The sequence below is a fragment of the Sapajus apella genome, unplaced genomic scaffold (genome assembly GCF_009761245.1).
Source record: "Sapajus apella isolate SASKATOON/1434 unplaced genomic scaffold, GSC_monkey_1.0 scaffold10, whole genome shotgun sequence".
Taxonomy (NCBI): Eukaryota; Metazoa; Chordata; class Mammalia; order Primates; family Cebidae; genus Sapajus; species Sapajus apella.
The window spans coordinates 18051167-18066673 of NW_022436950.1; the positions used below are offsets into that span (position 1 = coordinate 18051167).

The following is a 15507-nucleotide window of genomic DNA, read 5'->3' on the forward strand; positions in this document are numbered from 1 at the left end:
ATCCGTGAAGACCTGAGCTCTGCAGCCATTTTTTCCCACGCAGCTGTAAAGGGCTCATAAGTGTCCTGCTTCTTATTTGCATAAGAAACAGCATCAAAGCCTGGACATCAAAGGATGAACTCTCCAATTGGGTTTCCTGGGGGCTTCAGGAAGCCCACCAATTGTTGTGTCAAATTGGTATATTTAAAATGGGGTAGCTGATGGTAGAAGCATTTTCTAACAAAGGTGGGAATTTCATTAGGTGGAGCTTTGGTTATTTATTATCACCTGGTTGTGGGAATTTGGATTCCTCACACCTTCTTTCACTTATTTTTGACACTATTCTATTTGAAGACAAGTATAGCCTCTAGGTTCAAATCCAGCGGAATCACCTAGGAATATAAGAGTTGGATGTCAGCTGTCATAAATCAACATTAAAAGAAGGGAAGAATTGAGAATTTATTTCCCTTCCCTACTCTAGAAGTTGATAAAATAAAGCATCCTTTTCTCACGGAGCATGAAAGGTAAATTACAGCGCTTGCTTTGCTTGTGGAAGGAATAATTCAAGCTAAGCAAATGACTTCTCATTTCAAAATGTGAATACTTATTAATTAAATATTATTTAAGAGAAATAATAGCTAGGCATGGTGGCTGATGCCTATAATTCCAGCACTTTGGGAAGATGAGGCAGGAGGATTGCTTGAGCCTGAGTTTGAGACCAGCCTGGGCAACATGGTGAAACCCCATCTCTACTACAAATACAAAAAATCAGCTGGGAGTGGTGGCACATGTCTGTAGTTCTAGGTATCCAGGAGGGTGAGGTCAGAGTATCACCTGAGGCTGGAGAGAGTCAGGCTGTGGTGAGCCATGATCACGCCACTACAATCCAGCCTGGGTAACCCGAGTGAGACCCTGTCTCATAAAAATAAAGCAGAGTAATAAGAGCTGGCTACCACAAGCCAGGTACTATACCAGGAGCTCTACAACATGCATTCAGTATTTAGAAGAATCATACAATGTTAACTATCTACAGTTTATACATGAGAAAACCATATCTCTGACAGGTCGAGTAACCTAAAGGCACAGAGCTAGAAAAAGCCTGGCTAAAGCATCAAAGCAGGGTTGTCTGAATTGAAAGTTTTGGTTTTCTAAAAGAGAACTCAGGGAGTCATTGGAGCACTATGATCAGGTTCCATTTTAGTCACAAAAAGTCGATCAGAATGCCTAGAAGGAAGCAGAGTGGATTCATCTTCTTATTCTCTCCCTCTCTCCAGTCTTTCACATACCCTCCTTATCTCTGCTTATTTATCTACAGGTCAAAGGCTCCTTTCTCATTACTTTGGTGTAACTGGCCCTCCACGTAGAGGTAGAAACCCTGGGATGCTTGATGCTGTTTACAAATGTCTTTTACAGATTAAAAACACCTTTGGAATTCAACCTCATCTCAATTCAGCATTTACAAGGTACTTCGTAGCTCAAATGTTTGTGACAGGAACTGTATCAAAAAAAAAAGTATATCATTGTTTTCGGATTATTCAATTGCTATTTTCATTAAGCATGTAAGCAGGTATGTTTTGACATGTTTCTTAGTGGATTCAAAATAACCCCAAATTTTTGCAATAGTAAGACACTTGTTTTACTCAGGAGGAAAGCAATCTTATTTTAAAATTACGTGATTTTAGGTACTTTTTAAAAGTATGATATTCCATTGTATTCTTATGACTCCACTGATGTGTTGTAGACAATCTCCAACATTGGAAAAATCCAGGATGTTTTCCCATAATGCGGGGGGTTTTCTGCTTTGATGATGGACAAAGGCCACCATCATTTTGAAAATTTTGCCTTATTCTTCAAGGAATCACATCTTCTAGGTTAGAACATTTTTTCTCTAGGTAGTCACAATGGACAGAGGAGTTTTCAGCAGCTCATTTCTGATCTGCAGCCCAGAAATGATTTAAAGAGGAAGTTATAGTTCAGTTTTTTCAAGTTAGCATTTCCTGCTTCTTGGTTCTCCTGATTATCGGGCTGCTCTGGGGCCTGAACTAAAACATAGGAAGAAAAAAGGGAAAGTCAGTGAATGTACTCTAGCAAATGATGCCTTGCTTTCAGGCAGCTGTGTCTGGAAAGACTTTGTTTAATATTCAATGTGCGTATCCTGGGTTAAAAAAAAAATGGTACGTTTTAGAAATTTTACTGTTTATACCAATGCAGGCACTCAGTTTCCCATTTCAGCCACAGATACATGCAACACTCAAGCTCCTGCAGAGAGGCAACCAGCATCTATTGTTTAAAAAGGTTTAAAAAAGAATTCGGATTGCTCTTTTCTCTTTTGAATCTGTGTGCCAAATGATAGGGACCAATATTCGTCTTCCTTTTCTGTAAAACTCAGAAAGACACATGAAAGAACATAAAAATGCATTTCTTAAAGAGGGTGAGTGCAGTTATTTTAAATAATGTATGCACTCACACACATATATATATCCCCCGAGTGCATATTTTTTTTCCTTTTTCCTTTTGTGCAATCAGTAGCTACATAACTGAAAGCCACTTCTATGGACGGTGACATTTAAGCAAATCTTGTATCTAGAAACCGAAATGCCCAGCGTCTCGCACAAGCTGTTCCTCTGGGCCGACAACGCACACAGCCGCCGCCCAACGCCTCGGCAAGCACGTTCGTCTTAGGAAAAGTAAAAGTTGCTCCTGTCATTAGCTCGGGTCTGAGTTTGCGTGAGAACCCAGTGCAGCTCTCCAGCCAAGGGGGAAAACACCATCCGCTGCGGAGCCCATTGACTGAAACCGCAGCAGTGACTCGAGACCTGCCCTCTCCTCCACGCCGCCCTACACCCCTTCCGCTTTATTTAGGATCCGCTTTTCCGAGAGCAGCCACTCGAGCAACCCCTGGAAGGTTTGCTAGGAGTTTCTCCTTGAAACGTTTTCCGACCCCATCTTTTGAAATCCAGCAGGCGAGAGTCACGACAGACTCCGGGACCTCTCGAGCGCTGCCCGCAGCCGCACAGTAGGAGCAGCCTTCGTGCACGAGACTTGGCGGTGGCTGAAAAGCTCGCCCAGCCTCACGCACCGCCTCTCTGCGGGGTTGCGGATGCGGGTTGCGGATGGGGGTTGCGGTCTTTGTCCGCTCGCCCTTCCTCCGGGGCCGCGCATTCCCGCGTCTGGCCGGCAGGTGGCGCGGTTGGCTCACGATGAGCCGCGGCCCGGACTGGAGAGGCGCCTCCACCTCCCCGCGGCGGGGCGGCCGCGGGGACCCAGGCTCCCTAGGAAAACCCAGACCTGCCCTGGAGGGAGTTAGAGGAGGGGGGACCTGGGAAGAGGAAGGGAGGCCTCATCGCTAGGAATCAGGGTACTCGCCACCGTCCGGGGAAATGCACCCAGTGGCGTTGGGGACCTGTCCCCGGGACACCGGCTGCGCTGCCGTCGCGGGACCGCGCTTAGGTGGCCGCGTCCACGACTCGGGCGTCGGGGAACAGACCGCAGCCCGACGGTGCCGACGCCCCCGGGCCGGGAGCAGCCGCGCGGGGCTCTGCGGGCCCTGCCGCTCGCCGTCGTCTCCCGGGGCCGGGAGGGCCGTCCCAGCCAGGGCGGAGCGGAGAGTCGCAGCAGCCGCTCCGGGCAGGTCCCGGTCCCCGTGTGCGCGGTCTGGCAGCTGCGGGTCCCCGCGCCCACACTGACGCTTTTCGCTTCCACCCCCGCCGCTCCCGGACAGGCTAGGTCGGGTCTCAGGGACTCCCCGACACCCCCGGACCCCGGGAACCCGCAGCTGGTTCCCCGCAGCCCAAGGCCGTCTCGGGGCGTCCTCGGCCCCGGGCGAGGTCCGCGAGGTGCTCACGGGCACGGGGCCAGCGGGAACTTCCTTGTTGCCAGAAAGTCCTTGGTTCAGTCTCTGGAGACAGCGACGGACGCTGCTGCGGGCTGGACGCTGGGGACCGAGTAGGTCCCCGCTCTCCAGGCACCTGGGAAGCCGGGGAAGAAACGAGTCATCCAGCCACAAAACTCGCCCTAAAAAGCGTTTCGGAGCGGAAGCGCCATAAAGACGAAACAGGGCAAGGTGGCAGAGGGTGGCGGTGGCGGGCGCGCGTGTGCAGCTCGGCCCGGGTGCGCGGGACTCAGACACGTCGACCCTCCTCAGGAAGCAACCGCAGAGGGACAGGTCAACTTAGAGACTTCTTTTATTTCAATAAAAGAGCGTTTTCCTCCATCTCAAACCGCCCGTGGTGGGAGAAAGGGTTGCCGACCTCTTCCCGGGCTCCCCTCGGTCCATTCAGAGCCTTTCGAAGCTCCCTCCACCTTCCGGGGGCTCGACCTTCGAGGTGACGTCGGGGATCCCGCCGGCTCCCTCCGGCGGGCGGGGGCGGGGATAGAGCCGCGCTCGTCCCCTCGAGCCCCGGGAGACCGCGCGCCCCGCGGAGCCCGGAGGGGGTGGAGCCTGCGCGGTGGAGGCGGGGCCTCGGCCGCCCCGTATGCGCCGCCATTGGCCTCGGGCCCCGGACTGGCGGGCTCACGTCACCGGTCGGGCCCGCCCCCTTGGCAATGTCTTCAGCCCGCCGCTCTCCTAACTTCAGCATTTATTCCACTGGGAGAGAAGCGGCAGGAGCAGCGTTGGCACCGGCGAACCATGGCTGGGATTTTCTATTTCGCCCTCTTTTCGTGTCTCTTCGGGATTTGCGACGCTGTCACCGGTTCCAGGGTGTACCCCGCGAATGAAGGTAAGAGCGGGACGGCCTTTCTGTGGTCGGGGACAGCGAGGGGCCATCGCGGGTGAGGGGTCCTCAGGAGCGCAGGGCCGGCTGCTGCGGGGGGCACCCGGCGTGAGCGGTGCGTCCTGATTCGGGAAAAGGGTGCCGGGACTGGGGGATCAGCGAAGGGGCAGCGGGGAACTGCCGGGCGGCCTGTCCCGAGGCGGTGACCCGTGCACGCGGCTGGTCTGTCCAAGTTTGTAACGAAAGGCCAAAGTTTATCAGCATCCGCCAGCGAGGCCCGCTCGAGGCGCCCCGAGGGGATGCACGGAAGCCAATGCCAAGATTAAAAAAAAAAAATTACGAGAACCGCGTCCTACCCGAGCCAGCCCGGGGCGGGAGGAAACGCAGCCTGGAGCACAGTGAGAGGGCTTGGTCCTCTCGGGTTCTAGCGAAAGCCTTTCGAGCCCTGGTTTCTGCAAAGTTTTCCGAGCCCTGCGCTTATCGGGACCCGGCTGCGGGGCCTGCTCCGCAGCGGGGCGGTGGTGGCGCGGCTGGTCAGACGCCAGTGACCTGATTTCTAGCACCCGGCGTCAGACACCTTTCTCCTCTCCAAGCCCAGCGCCCCGAGGGTGCGATTGCGGGCCTGAGGGGCCCGAGCTCTTCACCCCGCAGACTTGGGGAACCCGCGGGCAAGTTGAACACAGTCGAGTTTTTGCTTTTCGCCCCAGAATTGCACACTGTTTAGAGCTAGCGTGCGGAATCGACGGGATCCAGCTAGGTGCTCAATTTTCTGTGCATGGCTTCGGACGTGCTGGGAGGTTTGTATGTGCCTGTGTGTCTGTATCTGGAGGTGGGGGGGAGGGATCATTTAGTTTGTGAGGAACCCAGGGAGAGGCGACGTGTGTGTGTGTGTGTCTCTGTGTGTGCGTGTGCATGTCTGTGTGTGTATGTGTGTGTGTGTGTGTGTGTGCGTGCGCGCGCGCGCACACGCGTTCAACTGCGTGTATGTAGGTGCTCGAATGCCTGCGTGGAAGCGGACGCGGAGGATTGTATGTCCCTGCGCAAGTGTCCTGAATGTGTTCGTGCTGTGTTCCAGCATACGCTCGTGCTCCGGCCTGTGTGCATCTAGTCTCACATCCGTCTCTCATTCTTCTCCCTCCCTGCATCCATCTGTCCATCCTTCCGTCCATGCATCTATCCATCCATCCATTCATCCTTCTGTCTCTCCGTCCATCCGTCCGTCCGTCCATGCATCCATCCATAACGCATCCATACATCTATCCGTCCGTCCATCCATCCATTCCTCCATCCATCCATCCATTCATTCAAATCTCCATCTTTCCAGACATCCGTCCATCCCTCCCTGTGCAATCTATCATTTTCTCTGTTCCGAAGGAGGGAGCCAAAAACCAACTTAGCCTTGGCTGGGCAGCCAGTACTCAGAGCTCTCCAGACGGAGGCTCCGAGAGATTTATGCACCTGCCCACAGACATCGCTTGGGAGGAAAGGAGCGCTCTCTCTCCCTCTGGATCTCCCCTCTCCTTCCGACGTGGCTTCTGGTGGTTCTTGTGCCCTCTCGGCCGCCGCCGCCCCAAGGTCCCTAGGGTTATTCATTCGCCTGAGCGGAATCGTGGATCCCGCGTTCTCCTGGCCACTTCGCACACTTGTTAGGACGTCCCCTGAGACCTCTCTCGCCCAGATGCAGAGACTGTTTTCTTTCTTTTTTCACCCTTTTTTTGCTTTTTCTTTTGGAAGAAAAACTTGGGAGCCCAAGACAAAAAGGCGCTGAGAGCCCTAGGCTAATGTTGAAGGGGAAGGGGGATGTCTGTTCCCCTCCCCTCCCCCACCTTCCCCTTAAAAATTAATTCATTTTGTTGCTTTTTATTCCCATCACGTTTCCTTTTCTCCCTTTTACCCTCCCTTTCTACTCCCTCCCTTTTTTTGTAAATTGGGTCTTATTGTTCCCTTTGTGTCCCTAATCCACCTTACATAAATCCAAATGGATGTAGCGGGCTTTTCTCTAGGGACAGAGAAGAGAGAATGGTTGCGGTTGGGGAGGGGGTGCGGGGGCAGGGGCGGGAACTCCAGGCGGGAGGGACCCAGGGAAGCCTCTACATTTTAAAATCATTAACAGACCCCAGGAATTCAGACTTCCTGGGAAAACCAGGGTAAAGGGACTGATTTTTAACTCCATTGACTTTGAGGCGAATGAGAGGGGAAGTGGGCAGAATCCAGGGGTCTGGGGGCAGCTTGAGAGTTGGGGTGCACGTGAGCACGGATGAGGCCTTCCCACTCCCACCCCTCCCCCAACCTGAAGAACCAGCCTGGCTGATCAAATTAATAACCCAGTGGTTCCTTTGAGGTGGGCCTTTCGACCCACAGGACTGCAGATCTCGGTGGGAAAGAGGGGTTTCGAATTCACTGCGTCCCTTTGAATGTTCCCCGTACCTAGCGCTCTTCTAGCCGGAGCGGGGTACCGCAGCTGGGTGGGCTGTCCTCCCTTCCCCTCAAGCTTTGACGCACTCTTAGGTGTAAGCACAAGCACACTCAAGCCTTTAGGCAGCACTCCATACCTAAAATTCAAGCCAGTGATTTCCTACGGCTGGAAGACAAGTCTCTGATTGTCCCACAACACATCTTGAGAAAGAGTGAGTACTTTAAGTGCATTTGCATTCTGATTCCACACATCTGGTATTCCCCCTTTCTGAAACTTTGATACTTAAAAAAGCAGCGGATACCGTGTTCAGGGACTATTTACTTGACGGTGAAGAGGAAAATGTTAGGGAGAGAGCCTTTTCCTGACCCTTTTGATAGGACAGTCTCTGATAGAAGAGAGAATTCACTTGTGGCTCTGTCACCCTGATGAGTTATGTGGTCATCTGAAACTTACAAAAACAAATAATTCTGGTAGATACCAGACAGAGATGAATGCAGATTTTGCTCTGGAGTGTAACTGCTGTGCGTAGATGTATGTATCTTTTTGAATTGTACTTGAGATTCTCTATTCATCCTTTTTAGAAAAATGAATCGACTGAGTCCTAGGATGGAATTTTAAATGCTAAGCAAGTTAAATAAATAAGAACCTGCAGATTTAAAGAGGGGGAGAAGATCAAATGAGTAATGATTATTTACGTAAGTGAGTCCAAGTTTAGGTTTTGATCAGTGTTGGATATGCGCACCCTCAGCACATATGGAAACGCTCAAGCAAATGGTTTTTGTGTTATTGGCTTTTTGCAATTGGAAATTAATCTATTTTTCTTTTCTTTTTTTTTTTTTTTTTTTTTTTTTGCAGTTACATTATTGGATTCCAGATCTGTTCAGGGAGAACTTGGGTGGATAGCAAGCCCTCTGGAAGGCGGGGTAAGTCCTGAGTTGCTCTGTGATCCAAAGGGTAAAAAAAGAGTGATTAGCAACTTTCTGAGAGTCCTAATGGCTTGATTCTTGTTGATTGTGGTGAGGGGGTCAGATTTCCGCTGTGGCCTATGAAGTGAATTACGCTTTGTTGGAGAAATCCTATACTCCCCTTCGGATAGCTCTGTCATGGAAGAACTAGAAACTGAAAGGGCAGAAAGGGGTTTCAAAATTAGGAGACTGGTGGAGGCATAGACTTAGATGCCTATTTAAAACCAAAATACCAACAGGAAATACGATCCAGAGACCAAATTAGAATGTATGCCTATCGCTGTGATGGCCATGAAGTCCCGACAGGGTTAATTTAAGAGCAATTGCCCTACTTCCAGATGAAAAAAAAGGAATCAATAAAGATAGGAGAGAGAAGACATTTCTAATTGTACCTGCCTGAACTGCAGAAAGGCTCTGTACCTCGCTCTCACACTCCTACGTCAGCTGCTGTTCTCTTCTTGCACACTGAGAGACAGTCAAGTGAAATTGTCTCAGAAAAATCCCAAGCTTTTGCTTTAATGGTGTTACATAGGAAACGTTTAAGTGTCTGGGGTCTTGAATCTTTGGGGACTGAGTAGGCTGGATTATAAGGTTTGAAAAAAAGCATCATTTCATTTCTTGTAGAGTTTGTAACACTCGTCCTCACTGCCTCCATCTTACTAGGTCAATAGCCACATTCTCCTACTCCCCTAAAATAATCAGTCAGAATGAATCAGCTTTGGAAAGAAAACAGTACAACATGCAACTCACTTCTGCCAAATCAAAATAACTCTCAAATCCTTTAAAAAGTAAACAAATCATCCTACCTTCACAGGCTTGATAGTTTATGGCTCAGTCAATTGATTAAAAGCAATGGGGGTGAAAGATTAGAAGTCTTTACTAGGCAAAAACTGTAATGCTAGAACGTAGCATGGGCTCCACACCCGTTCATTGAATAAAGAATGAAGAGTTTTAAAATAATGATTCATAGAGTCTGTTATCAAGGACATATTTCAGAACTAAGACTAAGGAAAAAAATAATCATGAAAATGGAGAATTTTAGGCTGTCTTGTTGCAAAGCAGGTTTTGTAATCCACGTGAAATAAAACAGATTGCCCTGTCTTTCTATTTTTCTGCCTGAACTTGACTGCCATTGGTTTGTTCTCTGCTGAAATATTCTAGTCTGCCCTCAAAACCATCTTTTTAAAGGAGGGAGGAGTGATTGGCAGGCCTCTGGCAGTGTAGACAGGCTGTATTCACCACTGATTGCAGGCAATTGCCCTCATCCTTTGAATGTGAAGAAAGGTACAGCTTTATCTTGGTGAGAGTCAGACTCATTGTTAATCCTATACTCTGGAAAGGTCACTGATTCAGGCGAGGCTTTCCCAGGCTACGTGTACCAGGGGTATTCCTTGATAAGTTAAAATGCATTAGAACTGCTGCTAAATTTGAGGATGGAAAGTATCAGTACTTGTATTAATAAATTTAATGAGCCTTATTTTTCTTACTGGCTACTTTTAAGCTTGAATAGAGCATATATCTAATAAAATTTTGAACCTGAATTTGTTTCACTAAATATACATGTGACCCATATGAAAGCATGGAGTGACACCTTTTAGGGTTCAGTCTATAGTCGATCTAGTTTCTGGAAAACTTTTATTGCAATTTAATATGCTGGAGACATGTTTTTTTTTTTTTTTTTTTTTTTTTTCCTTCTCCAGAGCTCCTGAAAGAGCACTTGGTCACTTTTTCTAGACACAAAACTTATTTTGGTTGTCTTGAAGTCTATTTAAAACTATGCAAAACTGATTGTATACAACCCACTACTTTTAATGGGCTGGATAGAAGCAAGTTTTGTTCTGTTTGTTTTTTTTCCTTTTCCTTAAATATAGGCATGTAACATTTTAAGTATTATTGTAAGATAAATGAAATTTTATGTGTGTATAAAAGAATTAGTCTCTGCAAAATACACAGTAGCCACTGAGAAATTGTGTCAAATTATAACGTTTAATTAATCTCTAGATTTTACAATTGAAGAGGACTTTTTCAGGCTTAAAGCAAAGGGATAAATTGGATATCTATCAATGAGGAATGTATTGATTGTCTTTAAAAAGTTCTTTGTAACAGAGGGCAAAACCATATTGAGTCTTAATCATTCTAAAATCTCTGCTTGCAGTTAGGACATTTAATGCCTTTATTCACTGTTAACTTGAGATAGTAATTTGATTTGATAATGACATTTATTTGTTGTTGTTGGTATGCTTGAAAAGAAAAAAACAAACTTGATTTGACAATACCACCAAGGAAAATATGCATTAGAATCAGAGACAATCCATTGTTTGTGTCTTATAAGAACACTAAGCAAGACTTCAGAATTAGGGAAAGTGTTGGCTCCTGATAACATCATTGTAACTAAAAGCTACTTTCTTGGTAATATTCATTTAAAAGAGTATATTGAATCGCTGACGCTGATTATAAAATATAAAACTAGGGGAGGATTTGTCACTGTTCCTATGAATTGATCAATGTGGTTAGACAATTAAGTTCAAGCTGAAAAGTTCACATTAGACCTGAATCATCCTCCATGAACTCTGTGGAGATACCCTATGTGCCTTCATTTTCATTGATAAATATGTTTTTCCATATTCCCATTGTTCTGAGAAGAGAAACATGCTGAGTAGGTTTTTTTTGAAGATGGGAATCTATTTTTGGATTTACATGAATTTCCTAAAATAAGCAAATTACTGATGATCTTATTGCTTACCAGACAAAAAGAAATTTTCATCACCACAGGGCACTTACCCCTCCCAGTTTCTACTTTTATAATGGTGTCCGATGAAAAGGATACAGAATTTTATTTCTTATGGACCTCCACACAGTAACATTTCCATCCATTAAGAGTTTTCCAGTGCACAGTTGGGAAACCCCGTTGAAAGATACATTATGATTCTATGTACTTCATTGGACTGCATGGAGCTTTAAGTGGAGCTATTACAGAATACAATATTTTTAAAACTATCTTTTGTTCCTTCTAATTATGTTCATGTGTTTGTTAGATACTTAAGCTGATTTATAACAGATCTATATCAATGCATTGCTGGAGATGTTAATGAAAAATTTGAGGCTGCCTACCAGCCTAGTAGAAGCCCTAAAAGTTTTGCTGCTTTTGAGATTATTTTTAAAAGCTATAATGACAGTGAAACTATTACTTTAATCACAGTGAATTCTGCTGAATTCAAGTTGTCCTACCATTAGATTCTTCGTGTTAGGAAATAAAATGCAAAGAAAATTATGCCATCTCCTTTCATTTTATCGGGACTTCAGTTATAAACACCACTTACTATTTTGTTTTTAATGTCATTGGCAGAATTAGAAGCAAAACATGTATACTTTCTAGTTTTGTTATTTGTCTGTGTTTTAACAATAAGACCATGTACAAATTTAATTGAATACACACTCTTGAAAAGTTGTCTCCTATAATAAATGACAGCATATTTGAGAAATCCAACCTTAAAATTTACTCTCTGTCTTCCTAGGATTACTGAAACCAGAATGGTGGGATTTTCTTTTCCCCTTTAAAGAATAGTGAGGGTACCAAAAAAATCAATTGCCTTTTTTTTTTTTAAGGTATTATAGAGCAAAGTTCTGACAGGAGCACTACTAATTAACTGATAATTGTCTTCCTTTGGCAAGCTCTACTCTTCCTGCCCTTAATTTGCAGGTCTCTGCTCAGTGGTTGAAACAATCCACATACTAGTTTTTCATTTATGAGTAAATTTGAACTGTTGCCACTTGAAATTGTAGCTGTTGTAATAGGTGAATTTGAGGTCGTTGGACCACCACAAGGAACCGCTGAGAACTCACAAGCAGTAAATCCACCATTGCCTCTGGATTTCAGGCAAAAGATTGAAACAATTTAAAAAAAACAAAACACTTCCTCGGTAAAATATTATCTTATCTCCCATAAGATCTTTTATTAGTGATGATTGGTGCTCAGTAGTTTGCTTCATTATTGAAAGAAAAATAATCAGGTGTCCTATGAGAATAAAATGGGATTGATAAATCACTGCATGATGAAACTTTGTAGTTGATACATCTGCTTTGGATCTTTGCAGTGGGAGGAAGTGAGTATCATGGATGAAAAAAATACACCAATCCGAACCTATCAAGTGTGCAACGTGATGGAACCCAGCCAGAATAACTGGCTACGAACTGATTGGATCACCCGTGAAGGGGCTCAGAGGGTATATATTGAGATTAAATTCACCTTGAGGGACTGCAATAGTCTTCCGGGTGTCATGGGGACTTGCAAGGAGACGTTTAATCTGTACTACTATGAATCAGACAACGACAAAGAGCGTTTCATCAGAGAGAGCCAATTTGCCAAAATTGACACCATTGCTGCTGATGAGAGCTTCACCCAAGTGGACATTGGCGACAGAATCATGAAACTGAACACCGAGATTCGGGATGTAGGACCGTTGAGCAAAAAGGGGTTTTACCTGGCTTTTCAGGATGTGGGGGCCTGCATCGCCCTGGTATCAGTCCGTGTGTTCTATAAGAAGTGTCCACTCACAGTCCGCAATCTGGCCCAGTTTCCCGACACCATTACAGGGGCCGATACGTCTTCCCTGGTGGAAGTTCGAGGCTCCTGTGTCAACAACTCAGAAGAGAAGGATGTACCAAAAATGTACTGTGGGGCAGATGGTGAATGGCTGGTACCCATTGGCAACTGCCTATGCAACGCTGGGCATGAGGAGCGGAGCGGAGAATGCCAAGGTAAGAGGGGCCATATTGTAGTTTTTTCACTGGGGCTTAGTGCAAGTAATTAAATCAGAGATGAGACTAAATGGAGTAAAGCCAGTAATTAGCAGCCCCTGTGGGATGTGGTGGGACATAGGGGTCTAATGAGTAAGTGCTATAGCTCCAGGTGGCAAGGCTAAGACGTTTCTAATACTGACAAAATAAATGATGCTGCTGCAATCAGCACAAAGCCAAACACATTTGCTAACAGGCACTTAGATCTGAACCCGCTTGATGCGCCCTCTGAAATGTAAATGAACAAGCTGAAGAAACAGCCTTGATTGATCCTTACTTAAAGAGGGCGGACATATTTTTGAGCCACAGTTTTCCTGTCTATGGACTTGGTAAAATGACAAAGATTGTAAATATCTCTTGTCTTCTGCATATGTGAGTGAATGATCTAAATGTGAAATTAGGATTAAGTTGTTCCCATTCCCTCCCACTGATTAAAATTGAGTGAAGAAAGTCCATTTTTTCTTTCTGCCTTGTGGATGGGTGGAGATGTGGCCCAACAAAGTGGAGTGACAGTGTTTCAAGTACATTCTGTTAGTTCCCCGAACACCCATTGATGGGGTCTCTAAATGAAATTAATCTTGACGAAAGACCTCTTTATTTCTCTGAGGAGGTGATAATAAAGCAATCAAGTCTTCTCATTTGATCTGTGGTCAGAAGCAATAGTAAATTGTGACCCAATTTGTTATTGATTCCAGTTATCGAGTTTTTGAAGAAATCTATGTATTTTTCATCATGTTAATTACTACTTACCATATTACTAAGCAGATTTTTTTTTTCTCACCCAGGGTTCAGTGTATGCAATTTCTGTTACCTTCTTACCCCTTCCTGTCAGAATACTGGGGAGCTTATAAAGTCCTTTGCTTTATAGAAACTTGAGTAAGAGATGAGAGTAATTCCTATGTATACGGATTGTTTGTCATGCGTGAAATAAGACTTAAAAAAGTCTTTTATTCCAAGTTTTTGCCTTGCTTGGTGTTTGTTTTTATAATAGTAGTTATCAATAGCCCGCGGCTGCCAGTTCCGTTATGGCTACTACTAAATAGTTAGAATGTAATTCTGGTCTCATCTATGGAACCATCAGATTAGTCTTTTTCTCCAGGTAATTGTTGAGCTATAGACAGCATTGCCACATGGTTCATCTGATTTGGTGTTTAAAGAGCCTGAAATCACTGACTGCCAAACAATTTGTCTGGCATTTCAACCATCTTAATGACAGGGTGGAATTAACTATGGGACAATCCACTTGATTGACTGAAAATCCACAGTTATAACCTGAAGAAAATTGCATTTTTTGGTGATTTGGTGTCATAAAGTTATGCATTACTTTCTTCATAGTTTACGCTTTTCTGAGGTGCCATTCCTGCTTGGCTCTAGTTAGTTCTAGGAGTAACTAGCAGTGAATGTTCTTTCATTTCATTGTAAATAGAACAAAGAGTGGCTATCTTTTCTGTCGACCCAGAGTTAAAAATAACAACAACAACAAAAGGAAACGTGTAAAGTTAATAAGTTTACAAGTTGGAATTTAAGGTTTTTTTTTTTAAATAAACATTAATGCCTCAATATTTTGTTTGCTCTTGACTTAGCAACTACTAGATGAGCTGTACCAAATTGATACCCCAAAGTATATTCTGGCATTAATATAAGAAAATATGTGAGTGCATTGTTACTGGCAACTAAATTACAATGATCATAGCAGGAACAGTGAAATGAGCAGAGCAATGACATCCTGTCACATTTTAGAGTAAATTATTCTTCCTTTTCCATTTTGTAAGACAGGACCTGCACATCTTCACATGTCAAGATTCTTATATATGTTTAAAAAATATATATGTTGCCTTCCATTTCCTGCTAAAATGTTCACTCTTTTAGTGTTAGTACATCTACGTGTATCTAATGTCATTGATTTTCAGTTGTCACAGAGCCCAGTAACTCATACATTGCTACATTGTGACACTCCTTGACATTTTTAAAAAGATGGTGGGCAAAGTGAAAATAAAGGCAATTGAACATTTTTCTGGTTTGCTTTATGGAAATAGTTTTGGGGATCCAGTTAATCATGTGGTTCCTCAAAGGAGAGAGATTCAGTGTTTCAGATCTAGCCCACTTCCGAGCAAGCTGTTCCTATGAGGCCAGATATTTAACAGAAGAAGAAGGTGGATTAAGTCGTTTTTGAGAAACTTCAGTGCTTTCAGGCATGTCAACCAAGTTTGTTTTTTGTTTTTGTTTTGCTTTTACTTTTGTTTTTGTTTTGTTTTTTTTTCTGCTAATAAAATGATTAACTCTTTCAAGACATTTTTTGCATAAGACCTGCACTTTGATTGCTTGTTTCTATTATTGCCATGTGAAAATTTCTGATGAAGTTAGGTAAGAAAAAACTTGAATGACAAAAGATTCCAAGGTTGAGTGAGACTTTGAAAAGATCACTGGAGACTGTAAAAGTCTTGGAATCTTGGAGTAATAAAAATGGTTGGCCCTAACTTTGACATCAACTCAGGCATCAAGAGTAGCGCCCAGGTACAGTGGAAAGAATATGGAGACAAGGAAAGATTTATGACTTTGGTCATTTAGCTAGATGACCTTGAACATGTTTCTTAAGGCATGTGAGCCTTGGTTTGTTCATTCGTAAAATGGGATG

The 15507-nt window shown here is 44.7% G+C and overlaps 1 protein-coding gene across 2 annotated transcripts in view; it reads left to right on the forward strand.

Moving 5' to 3' along the window:
• Window positions 1-4504: 4504 nt before the first annotated feature.
• Window positions 4505-15507, forward strand: part of EPHA4 (EPH receptor A4) — a 157330-nt gene continuing 146327 nt past the window's right edge. Inside the window, exons 1-3 of one of the 2 annotated variants that reach the window (XM_032278047.1) lie at window positions 4505-4700; window positions 7966-8033; window positions 12170-12833. In XM_032278047.1, coding sequence (XP_032133938.1) covers window positions 4610-4700; window positions 7966-8033; window positions 12170-12833 — 823 coding nt within the window. In that variant the 5' untranslated portion in view covers window positions 4505-4609. The remainder of the gene's footprint in view (window positions 4701-7965; window positions 8034-12169; window positions 12834-15507) is intronic. The other variant, XM_032278048.1, reaches the window with a different exon arrangement.